Raw genomic sequence first — 13374 nt, 5'->3', positions numbered from 1 at the left:
GCAGTGCCGTAGGGGACCGCACCGCCACTTCCCAGCAAATTAGGGACACTGTTGCTCCTGGGGTATCGGCGAGGACCATTCGCAACCGTCTCCATGAAGCTGGGCTATGGTCCCGCACACCGTTAGGCCGTCTTCCGCTCACGCCCCAACATCGTGCAGCCCGCCTCCAGTGGTGTCGCGACAGGCGTGAATGGAGGGACGAATGGAGACGTGTCGTCTTCAGCGATGAGAGTCGCTTCTGCCTTGGTGCCAATGATGGTCGTATGCGTGTTTGGCGCCGTGCAGGTGAGCGCCACAATCAGGACTGCATACGACCGAGGCACACAGGGCCAACACCCGGCATCATGGTGTGGGGAGCGATCTCCTACACTGGCCGTACACCACTGGTGATCGTCGAGGGGACACTGAATAGTGCACGGTACATCCAAACCGTCATCGAACCCATCGTTCTACCATTCCTAGACCGGCAAGGGAACTTGCTGTTCCAACAGGACAATGCACGTCCGCATGTATCCCGTGCCACCCAACGTGCTCTAGAAGGTGTAAGTCAACTACCCTGGCCAGCAAGATCTCCGGATCTGTCCCCCATTGAGCATGTTTGGGACTGGATGAAGCGTCGTCTCACGCGGTCTGCACGTCCAGCACGAACGCTGGTCCAATTGAGGCGCCAGGTGGAAATGGCATGGCAAGCCGTTCCACAGGACTACATCCAGCATCTCTACGATCGTCTCCATGGGAGAATAGCAGCCTGCATTGCTGCGAAAGGTGGATATACACTGTACTAGTGCCGACATTGTGCATGCTCTGTTGCCTGTGTCTATGTGCCTGTGGTTCTGTCAGTGTGATCATGTGATGTATCTGACCCCAGGAATGTGTCAATAAAGTTTCCCCTTCCTGGGACAATGAATTCACGGTGTTCTTATTTCAATTTCCAGGAGTGTATATCAGTCACCACACGTCATAGTCGTAAGAACGCTATACACGGAAGGAGCCATATAACTGGATCCGTGAATCAAATCTAAAATACAAAACAATGGGGTAAATGACGGAGTTTCAAGAAGACATCAACACACTACGTTTAATGATCGACATACCGTTATGCAGCAGCTCTTGGTGGCCAGGCGACGCAGACTGAGGCTGTTTGCAAACATCGATGTGTGATCAAAGATGAAACCATAGAGTCAAAGGTTATAGGAAGCGTTGCTGGTAAGAATCGATAATAGTATAGTCGTTTCTAGTGGATCTCTAGCGAGGACGACGCATTACAAATGAAGCTATGGGGAGGCTAACGAATCCAGGGACTATTAATGTTCTTGATGTCATATAATAGGTCGTGAAAAATTTCGAAAAAGAAATTATTTTTGGATTCTGTTTGCTCATTCAATAGATTTTTATCCTCTTGCTCTGCATGGATGTAAATTTCCAACTCTTCAGGTATATCCATCGTCCCTCCTTTATCGAAAATGTGTAGTATTTCTAAATTATCATGAATATTTATGATCGTATATTTCGTTTTTCGCAAATGTTCTTTAAAGGTGGAGTGCTCAATAGTATGCAAAGCTGTATGTTCACGGAACATTTCTTTTAATGTCCCACTAGTCTGACTAACATATATTCTGTCGCAGTCACTACGTTTAATTTTGTAGACTCCAGATCTCATAAGGGGGTCGTGTTTTTCTATAGAATGAGTGAGTGTGTTTGCTAATGTGTTTTTGCTGGTAAAGCCTAATTCTATATTGTTTTTACAGAACGTTTGCGCGACTCTGTAGGAGATACGACCTAAGAATTCCATGCTAGAATGTATCTTTTTACTGCTTTCATTCCGGGATAGAGCAATTTCGTGCAGTAAATTGGATTTCTTTTTGAGAACTTTACTATGAATCTTATCAATAATCTCAGGTTTGTATCCATTTCTTACCGTTCTATCCTTTAGTATGCTCTTTTCTTTTTCGATTTCAGCGTTTGCTAACGGGGTTTTACTCATTCTGCTAACCATGCTGTAAAAGAAAGGAGTTTTGTATGTATTGAAATGCATAGAACCGATGGGTATAGTAGCATCAGAAGTTGTAGATTTTCTAAAAATGTTGAAACAATGCCTGCCATTCATATTTTCACACTTATATCGAGAAAATCTATTCTGTCCTCAGTTTGTTGCTCATATGTGAAGGCTATTTTATGGTGGAGGTTATTGAAAATACTTAAAAGTTTATCTAACCCATTATTCCTTTCTTTGTATAATATGATGGTGTCGTCTACGTATCAAAACTAGTAAAGTATTAAGTCATTTATCTCTGAGTGTTGTGTAAAGGCTAAAATTTCAGTATGGTTCAAAAAGATGTTAGGTAGTGTCCCTGATAAGTAATATCCCATGGCTAACCCGTCTTGTTGTTGAAAGATTTCATTATTGAACTGAAAGTAATTGTGAGAGAGAACCAGCTTGAGCAACTGGATGAACTCTTCAATTTCACTTACTGACATGTTTAGACTTGAGGAAATTCTTGTTGCAGATATCAAGCTACATGTAGTAATTAACACACAAGTGATCCAGAAAATTCATGCACACTAAATGTAAAGGTATTTACAAAAAGAAACAATCTGTTGTTTGAACTAAATATGCATATAATTTTATAATCATTTAACAAAAATGTTCACATTGCAGAATAAATAAAAACGAAAACCCACTGCTGATGGCACAGTGGTGCCGAAACATGTTTGGGTACTGAGAAAAAACGGTGTTTAGCATAACTGGCGAGCCTCACATCCAACAATATTGATATTTTGTTTATGTAGGTGTTTCGTAAAACCGAAAACTAAGCCACTCGGATAATTTGAAACAATTTGTATTAAATATTTCAAACTTTTTTACAGAATGACGAAGAAATTCTCGATGTATCTTGAGTTTTATCAAAAATTTCTCAGAAAAAGAGACCTAGCTGTCCTCATTGTAGCCAATAGCTACAAAACATGCCTTGCTTGCATCACTACTCTCTCATGCGACACTTGTTTCATCGACACTCTGCACGCCTATTTAAAATCAATCAAGTTAAAATGAGTGAACTATACTTTTCGTACATAATTGGATTGCTGGACTCCTTACTTTTGAACTGGTAGAAGTTGGTAGACCTCTTTCTGCCAATGATTTGCCAATAATAATAATAATACAATGTAGATCCTACAGTAATGTTGTTGTCATTATATAGTTACTGTTGTGTTGTACTTTTTATTAGTTCCTTCATCTGTTGCAAATTGAACAGTGATGAAATTACTGGGCCATTGTGGAAACTACCTACAACTCGGATATATTTAAGCATGTGATGTTTATGTCTCAAATTTACTGTTAAAGTTGCGTGATACAAAATGCAACGTGTGTATAAAGCGAGTTGACCACGTGAGAAAGAAGCGGTTCAGACATACGTTTCACAAGCTGTAACCACCACAAAGTGTCACGTGTTAATGCTAGCATTTAAAAAATGTAATTATTGGTAATTTATGCAATCAGTACTACAATCGTATAAAGTCTGATAATAGTAATTATTTTACAAAAACAATATACTTTCCTGACCGAAACACAATCAAACCGTTTCGTTTTTACCCCCTCGGGGGTAATTACGTCCGAGTTGGGAACCAGTGTTCTACGCACTGTGCTGTGAGGCGGGAGGGGTAGCAGTCACGTTACCGCTCAAAGCAAAGCTGCGCCTCATTCCTACCGTGTAAGTTTGGAATGACATTCAAAATCTGCAGAGCTCTTATGGAAAAACCTTAACCGAAACCGTAGCGACGTCACTTTTGAAGTGAATATAATTTTGTTGACGCTAAAATTCTGTTTTGCACAGCTGAAAGCTCACTCCTTATTCAATGGCGTGTAGGACTGCTGACACAGGTGTGCGTGTGTTGCGTGTTGCAGGCGCAGCCAGGGTCGCCTGCGGACGGGCGTCTGAAGCGCGGGGACATGATCACCAAGATAGCAGAGTACGATGCGCGGGATCTCCGCCACCAAGACGCGCAGTCGCTCTTCCAGAACGCCGGCAACTCCATCTCCGTCGTCGTCCAGCGGTGAGTAGCCGCTCCTATGATTTACCCAACACAGCACACAAAGAACGTCACGAAGTAGCCCCAGAAGAATGTAAAAAGTTCAATGCGAAAGGAAGCAGGTGCTACCTGCTGTATTACCGGAAAATCAGTTTAGTAAGGAGTGGTTCCAATACACGGAAACGAATATTTTACAGGAGAATGGAAAATGTGGTAGAAGCCGACCTCGACGAAAATCAGTTGGGATTCTTAAGAACCATAGGGAAAACACTAGGCAATATACACCGTCCGTCCAAAATGTTTCGAGACTGATTTTATTACTGGCGCACCAACATCGGCGCAGTAACTACGGTGGCAGCTACAACTAACAACTGTAAACAACAGATATGCAGTCGATCAGTCAGTTGCGAGCAGTGTTAAGTTGTGGTCTTCCGATCGAAATATGTCAACATTGTGTCACAAATCGAAATGGAGCAACATCTTTAGATCAAGTGTTCATGATATTTTTCCGGATTGTTTTGCAGAACCAAAATTATGTACGAAGTTTGTCCCGCACAACTTGACTCCCGAACAAAAACAATGCCGCATGTGCGTCTGCCGTGAACTGGTTGAAATACAAAACGCGGAAAATTCTTTTCTGAAGGGAGCCATCACGGGTGACGAGGTTTGATATTATCAGTACGAACCTTCCACAAAACCACAAACTGTAGATTTTCGCTTGGAGCCTCAGCGCCTTTACGGCATAACAGACATTCAAACCAATGTGACGCGCGAGTTGAACAACATCCCAAAGAAGGTCTTGTGTGACAGTTTCACTTGGTTGTTCGAACGTTCTGCGCTTTATACTAATGTGTCAGAGATTATGTAAACACCTGAAGCATTAAAGCCACAAATTTAACGTTTCTCTTTTTTTTACCAACCCAGTTTCGAAACATTTTGGACTGACGGGCTACACCACTGAAATTATGAAGATGGCAGGGATAAAATACAGGGAGCTAAATCTTATTTAGAACTTGTACTGAAACCACACTGCGGTTATAAGAGCCGAAGGGCATGAATCGACTGCTGTGATCGATAATGGAAAACACTTGGTTGTAGCCCATCATCGATTTTCTTCAATTTGTACAAGGGTTGGACATTTAATGTTGGCATCTATTTGTTTACAGCTCGTACAAAATAGATACGTGTTTCAAAGTTTTACTGACCTTCAAAGTAGTCATCAGCATTGTGTATAGCCGGTTGCCAGCGATGTGGAAGTCGTAGGATACTCTTAGCAGTGCCAGTTGTGTTGACAATTCGAGCGGCGCCGTCTATTGTCCGACGAATTTTGTAGCAGTTCTGAAGCGAATGCCGTGAAGTGTTTCCTTCAGTTTAGAAATCGAGTTGGACTCACCAGGGATCAAGTAGGGGACTGCAGTAAGTGGTATAGCACTTAGCAGCCCAAGCAGTCAAACAAATCAGTAACAGTTTGCACTGTACGTGCTTGAGCATTGTCGCGCAAAATGATGGTCAGGTCCTGCAGAAAGTGTCATCAAGTGTCATCACTTCTGTATCTATGCTGTTCATTTTTGGAACACAACCTAACGACGAGCTTAGAGACAAAAGTGATGGCACTTTCTGCAGGACCTGACCATCATTTTGCAGGACAATGCTCAAGCATGTACAGTGCAAGCTGTTACTGATTTGTTTGACTGATCTTGCTGCAAAGTGCTATACCATCTACTGCACTCCTCTGACTTAAGCCCTCGTTAGTTCAATTCGATTTCTTAACTGAAGGAAACACTTCACGGGATTCACTTCAGAACTGCTACAAATTCGTCGGGCAATAGACGGCGCCGCTCGAAATGTCAACACAACTGGCACTGCTAAGAGTATCCTACGACTTCCACATCGCTGGCAACGGGCTATACACAATGCTGGTGACAACTTTAAAGGTCAGTAAAACTTTGAAACACGTATCTATTTTGTACGAGCTGTAAATAAATAGTTGCCACTATTAAAGTTCGCCGGCCGTCGTGGCCGAGCAGTTCTAGGCGCTTCAGTCTGGAACCACGCGACCTCTACGGTCGCAGGTTCGAATCCTGCCTCGGGCATGGATGTGTGTGATGTCCTTAGGTTAGTTAGGTTTAAGTAGTTCTAAGTTCCAGAGGGCTGGTGACCTCAGATGTCAAGTCCCTTAGTGCTCAGAGTCATTTGAACCATTAAAGTTCTAACTCTCGTACAATGAGCAAGCAGTAAATTAACCGAACCACACATTTGGAAAGGAAATTAAAGTTCAGATAGAAGAACGTAAAACTTGGAGCTTTGCTAATTGCATTATAATTCTGCTAGAAATTGCAAAGAACTTAGATCATCAGTCGAACGAAACTGCTACCCCCATGAAAAGAGGTCATAAGAAGAAGATCAAGAGAAATGAAGCAAAGATATAGAATGTAGTTGAATTAAATCAGGCTGTGCTGAGGAAATTAGATTAACAAATTAGTCGGTGTGTTTTTTTTGGGAGGGGGGGGGGGGAGGAAATTAACTTATGACAGACGAACTAGGTATGATGGATAACGCAGAATAGTGGTAGCAAGAAAATTCTTTCTTGAAAAATGAAATTCGTTAAGATCGAATACAAATTTTAAGAGTTAGGTATTGTGATCTGAAGATATTTGTCTGGAGTGTAATGAGCTTCTCTAATAACTAATGAGAAATAAATCTCGGGTGAACAGCCTGGTATGAGTGTGCATAGGACACCCGAGATTTATTTCGTCATAAAATACGCCTGGAGAAATTGAAAAATCACAACTAAAGAGAAGGTACAGAATAGAAATAGGATCGCACACTCTGACTACAAAAAGGGATCAGTTATAGGACACATCCTGAGACATGAATATGTTGTCAATTTGGTAATGGATGAAAGTGTGGAGGGTAAAAATTGTGGAGGGATACCGAAACGTGACTGCACTAAGCGGGTTTAAATGTATGTTGGTTGCAGTACTTTCGCACAGCTGAAGACGCTTCTGCAGAATAGGCTATTTTGGAGAGCTACATCAAACGAATCTTCGGACAGCAACTGTGAAGACTTTTCATTGCGGTTCCTCCTTTCAGTCGTCGCTCTAATTCTGTTATTTCAGATAATCGTTAGAGAAGTAAAATTTCTATTAACATCTCAGGAAAAACATAGGAAAGATATGTGGAACTGATGATATGTCTGTATGATTCTCTACATTCTATTGTGAAATCATTCCATTACAGAAACAGATTATTGTAGTCAGCTAGAGCGACAAATGGTAGCAGTACACTGACAAAACCTACTTTTTGTTACTAACTGAGGAGAGGCCCGACAGATGTTACAAACAGCTTCTTTATTAACATGCAAAAACTGGTGGTTCCAATAGGGATGACAAGAAATTAACTATGCCTCTTCAGATATTCCAACCAAGTATTGTTATAAGGTATAGGCTCCAGCTAAGTCCCGGGAGCCAGTACTAAACCGGGAACTCTTGCCTACTGCAAAGCCTAACTTCTCGGTGATACGCAGTCTTCTCCGATGGCACGTCGACGAGCGTTTAAGTGGCGGACTGCAAGCGGTCGGCGCATGACTCGGCTACCTCTTACTGACGGGAACTGTCCCAGATGTTTTTTTTTTATTTTCATTCTTATTTCAATACCCCACAAAGGCGGCGGGATGGCAGTGGATAAAAACCGCTCTTCAGCCAAAGATTATATAAACTGTATTTAAAAGATGGTTAAAAGCTGACAATAAGAGACGATTTTGAAAAAAAAAAATATTGGTGGACGATATTTACGAGTATCGCATAAAAACAAGTGAGAATAAACTAGATTTTTGTAAACTACACATAGATGGTGGTTTCTAAAACTCATCTTACGATTTTATTTTACTGTTAAAATATAGTCGCTGATGAATGTGAATGATGGCATGGAATAATGGTGATGCTAAATGATACCTGAAAAACCTGTCATGATGAAGATGTGATGATGAATATGACCTTGGGGCCCTGTGGAAAGGCAAGGAGCGACTAGAAGTCAGCAGGGCTTATGAAAGGGGGAGGAGAAAATTGAAGGAAGGTGTGAGGTGGAGCGTTGTGATTAGGGTTGGAAAGGTGGGTATATTCCGAGACGGGTTTCATTGTTGTGGAGTTTCATTGTTGTGGAGTGGGAGGTGGTTAAAATTCTTGCGGGAGAGGATGGATAAGGCATGCAAGTGCATGAAAGGTACAGTATGGATGTAGTGGCGCAGCAAGGTACCTGTGTTGGTGACTACTTTGCTGGGACAGAGTTTTGCGATTACTGTATCGAAACTGTAGGTGCTTTAGGAGGACAAGAAGCTGTGGGAAATGCATGAGCTGTTACAAGATGCGACTTGGGGAAGGTAGGAGAATGTTGAAGGCGAGGAAGAGTGCATGGGACTTGTAGGATTTACCCGAAGCAGAGACGCAGGAAACGTCGGCTTAGAAAGGTTGTAGACCCCAGGTGCAGCCTGTAGTAGCTTTAGTCGGTTTCCGGCTTTGTGTTCAACGGCAAGGAGATGTGTGCTCCTTGTTAATTTTCGGCCGAGGGTTAGTCTTAAATACTTTACTTTGTTAGTCAGAGGGATGATTTGTTTGTAGGTGGAGAGATGGGAATCTGGACGACGGAGCCGCCGAGTTGTGGGACCGAAGCTTGTGGCTTGGCTTTTCTGTGGATTTACTTGAAGATCCCTCGTATTACACCCCTCGAATAGGAGATTCAAGTGGCGTTGGAGGGAGGCATGGGAGAGTTGAAAGGTGTGTTGTGTGGCTAGGTATACGGTGTCCTCAGGATATTGCAGGACTATGTGGGGGGCTGCGGTGTGGGAATGTCTGCAGTATACAGGATGTAAAAGAGGAGTGATAGGATAGAGCCTTCAGTCACACCTGCAGTGGGGTGAAAGATGCGGGAGCAGGCGTGGCTGATAGTGACATATTTAGGTCGGTGTTGAAGAAAGGATGCTATAAGGCCGACATAGTTAACCGAGAGTGCAACGATTTGTAGTCTGAAAATCAGAATGCCTTACCTGGTCGAAGACTTTTTGGATATCAGGGGAGACAAATAGGCCAGACTTCCGTTTATTCAGATAATGGAAGATTAGGTGAGTAAGATAAAGAAGTTGGTCGTCGATGGAATAACTGGGACGAAAGCCACGTTGGATACTGGGAATGGATGGCTGAGTTGGAATCTGCTGATGAATTAGTTGGGTAGTAATGGTTTCAAAGATATTGCTGGAAACTGACGTGAGGCTGATTCATTGATATGACGATGTGAGGGTGGTTTATCAGGTTTCAGGAAAAGTAGTACTTTGGACGTTTTCCACGGCTCTGGATAATAGCCTGTGTAAACAGTGGTATTGTTAAGGACGGCAGTGGTTTCGTGAAAGGCTCTGGGATAATCTTTCAGATGGTGGTCGGTAATTGTACCGTGACCAGGCACAGTGTTTCGATTTTTAGCGAGTGCTTGTGTAATGTCGTCTGCTGTTAAGGTGTGTTTAGTCCTGTTCGTGGAGCGGTGTGGAAGTACTTGGATTTTCATGCGAGGGGTGAGGTAGTTGTGTTGGTATCTTCATACACATAAGAGCCTACGTATACTCAAAGCTGAGAGCATGTTGGATCCTGAATGTGTATTCCAGGTAGAATTTATAGTCGTTGGTTTTGGTGAGGTTGTCGGGAAGTAGTATGTTGTTATGCAGGATGAGATAGATGGGTGTAGGGGTAGTTTCCAGGGAGTCTATGGAATGATTTCCAATACTTTGTAGAGTCTATATGTGTTTCGTTTAGTGATGCTTGTCACGTATCACATCTGGCGCCGTTTGGCTTATAGCTAACTGCAAACGTATTGCTGCAGCTGTCGGTGGCGTGTGAAGGAATACTCTGTATGTGCGACAGGATTCCTGGACGAGATCAAGAGCACATAGAGAGAGAGAGAGCATGACGGTCGTAGTAGAGCGTTTGGAGTGGACTGTGGTGGGAAATTGCGCCCGAGACAGTGTGTTGGGGGAAATCAGCCCCACTTTGGACGCCGTCAGGATTTTGAATCTAGAATGAAGACTTACGATTATGGTATGAATTTGGGCACGGAATGCGTATCAGTCAGCACTGTAATAATCCTGGATGTGTAGGGGCGAATGATTAGAAGTGGTGCAAGTTGGGTATGGTACACAGTATGAGGTCTGGAAAGGATAGGTTGGTGGTCACTCTTTTTTGGATCGAGGACTTCTACTTTGGTGCGTCTCAAGAGATTAGGGGAGACAATAATGGTATCGGAGGTAATGTCCAAGTCAGGACAGGTGTGGACAGGGATTTTTATATCGTGGCCATTGAGTATGTTGATAAACTGACACCAACGCCATTTTTCTTCGACAGTGCGGGAGTGAAGGTTAAGGTTGTCTGTGATTATGTATGTGGGATATGGACTACATGGGCAGGGAAATCTTAGGGAATGGTATGGTCAGGGCGGTGTAGATAGCACCCAGGGTTAATGTGAGTTTTGGGAGAAAGATGGCGAGGATGGGATGCTCAGTTGAATCATTTAGGAGCGGTTGGGGAGTAGGAGGGATATCTCGAAGACGGGCGAGGGCTACTGTGTCATGGGCAGTAGGATTGCGATTATCAGTGTGACGTAGGGTGTAAGGAGACATGGGGTATGGAATGGTGGGATTGGAGAAATATTTCATTGAGGAGGAGGGCATGGATTTCATGTTGTTGGAGACTATGGATAGTAAGATATTTATTGCGGCGGAGGGAACGTATATTTTAGTAACGGACGTTGTATGTCTCCTGCGCAATTTTCAGAAAACAAAGAGGACTTTGATGGGCCGGTTACACTAGTGTGTCGGGACGACGGAAAATGAAATGGGCTTGATTTTGGGAATATGTGGCGTAGGTATTGAAATGGAAGATGGCGCCTGTAGCGAGGGTTATTTGTTGGAGGATGTGGGTTCTTTCAGAAGGATGTATGTTTTAAAGGATTAATGTTACGAAACGAATTATAGCGTCAATAGTGGGCGAAGGATGAAGGGAGTTGTTTGTGTGGTCTATCAACTGTGCGTAAAGCGATGGTGAGCTTAGGCATTTGGGGAGAGGGTTTGGATTTCCATTTGTCGGAGTAGATGGGATGAGGTTGGTCACAGATGTTATAGGTAGGTGGTGGGTTTAGATTCGGGCATTATTTGCGAAGGTGGTTCTGCAGTTGTCTCTAGGTCGGGTTAAATAGTCTCTCTTCAGGCAGAGACGTGCTGCTGCCTAATCGGCCATGACTGGATGGAGGTGTGATTCTGTGGTGCGATCAGCGGCCTTTTGCTGATGCCTGGCGTCGCACCCGCTGGTCCGTAGGTCTAGGCGCGCCTCCTGGCGGTGTGGGTTTGTGTCTGATGATCCCGCGAGGCTGCTACGGAGCGCGCGAGCATCACCTACTGTGACCCACGCATCGTAAATGTCGTGAGAGTTGCGGCTGTTTATCCCTGATCACCACAGAAATTTGCGTATTAAATATGGTCGACGGGCGGAAGGACACAATAATAATAATCTCTGTTGATCCATTCTGGATAAGGGACAGCGGCCCGTCAAATATTTACCAAGGAAAACCGCCAAAACAGTCGTATATTTGGAGAAGTTATTTGATTTAGACAACCGATTTCGGCGTCTCAATAATGCCAACTTTAGGCCCCAGTGCACACCGTGTACAAACAATCAAATATATCGATACTTGCATACCTTGAGCCCTCAGTAACTGAATTCTGTGAATAAGTTTTTGAAGTTTTGTTAAGTTTTCAAAGCTCTAGTTATGCAAGTATTGACATATCAAGAATGTCTATACATGGAGTGCACAGGGAGCTGAAGATGACATTATTGAGATGCCGAAACTGGTTGCCTAATTAAAATAATTTCTCAAAATTACGGCAGTTTTGGCGGCTTTCCTTGGTAAGTAATAATAATAGGCTTATACCGCTGATGGAATTCTGTTGTGGAAATAGGGAACACGTTTTATACTAACTTATTCTTTTGTTCTCCAAGAAAGGTATTTTTGGAGAAAGAAATAAACAAAGATGTTTATACTATCTGATCAAAAATGTCCGGACACTTCTCTGTAATTCCGGAACTGACAGATAGATGTAACGAGAGGCGAGCCTCCCAGTATGAAGGGGAGCGGAGGGATACAGAAGTAGTAATAGCTGAATGGACCGGTAGGGAGAGCTCCGTGACCGAACGTGCGTGGATATCACTTGACTAATATGTCAATTAGGAACATTTCATTTTGTAGCCTCCCCCTTCCTAATCGGCCTACAGGATTGCGATATAACTGACCGTGATCGCATATGCCTAATGAAATCTTATAGTGAAAAAGGCCATCGTTACCGAAGGAAAATAACGCCGGTTAGTTGGAGGAAAGTGTGCGACAGACTCTTCTGAAGAAAGAATCTATTCTAAACTTATGCTACGTACTAATGATAATTTTGAAATTGGTGGAACATAGAGCAACCGCTCACGAACTCCACAGGGGAGAAAGAGGGTACCGCGTAGTATTTACCACAAAATTTACAGATAATATAAAGAAAACACTGATTAGCTAAAAAGGGGATTATTAAACGGTCAAAAAATGATTCAAATGGCTCTGAGCACTATGGGACTTAACATCTCAGGTCATCAGTCCCCTAGACTTAGAACTACTTAAACCTAACTAACCTAAGGACATCACACACATCCATGCCCGGGGCAGGATTCGGACCTGCGACCGTAGCAGAGCGCGGTTCCGGACTGAAGCGCCTAGAACCGCTCAGCCGCACCAGATACCTTGTGCTCTTTATTTTTCTTCAGATAAAAGTTATCAGTAACGAGTTTGGAGTAATACCTAAATTCCCTTATTGCTACGTTAAATGTGCTGATTCTGTCAAAACACAACAGAATTTAAAAATATTCATCTCACTAACATTATAATGCAGTTGAAATTGTGACAGACTCCTGAAACAGTGTATTATTAAACTACAACGAAGGAAAGACGAGTTAATAGTTTATGAAAATGCCTATTCCAAGCATAAAAATAAACTAATTTCTTCACATATATTGTTCCAAACCCACGGTAATCCTCATTTCACCAGCTGTCTATGGCCCTTAAAAATTACATTATTTCATTGAATAAATCTCTAGTTGCTCGAATATCGCGCCAGGTATGGAAGATTCGCGTATTAATCATATGGCACACTGTCATTTGCCGAAATCATGATTCGATATCTCAAACCATTTATGAAATACGACTAACGTTATGAATAGTTCATTTTGGCATTTTCGCTGTCGCGTGACTTCAGGATGAAGCGTTTTGCATACTATC

The 13374-nt window shown here is 42.9% G+C and overlaps 1 protein-coding gene across 6 annotated transcripts in view; it reads left to right on the top strand.

Moving 5' to 3' along the window:
• LOC124711303 (nascent polypeptide-associated complex subunit alpha, muscle-specific form) overlaps window positions 1–13374 on the top strand; it is a 421389-nt gene that overhangs the window by 81267 nt on the left and 326748 nt on the right. For all 6 annotated transcript variants that reach the window (XM_047241316.1, XM_047241315.1, XM_047241314.1 and 3 more), the window contains exon 3: window positions 3905–4053. In XM_047241316.1, coding sequence (XP_047097272.1) covers window positions 3905–4053 — 149 coding nt within the window. The remainder of the gene's footprint in view (window positions 1–3904; window positions 4054–13374) is intronic.

This window comes from Schistocerca piceifrons, chromosome 8 (assembly GCF_021461385.2).
Source record: "Schistocerca piceifrons isolate TAMUIC-IGC-003096 chromosome 8, iqSchPice1.1, whole genome shotgun sequence".
NCBI lineage: Eukaryota > Metazoa > Arthropoda > Insecta > Orthoptera > Acrididae > Schistocerca > Schistocerca piceifrons.
This window is presented reverse-complemented; position numbering and strand designations above follow the sequence as displayed.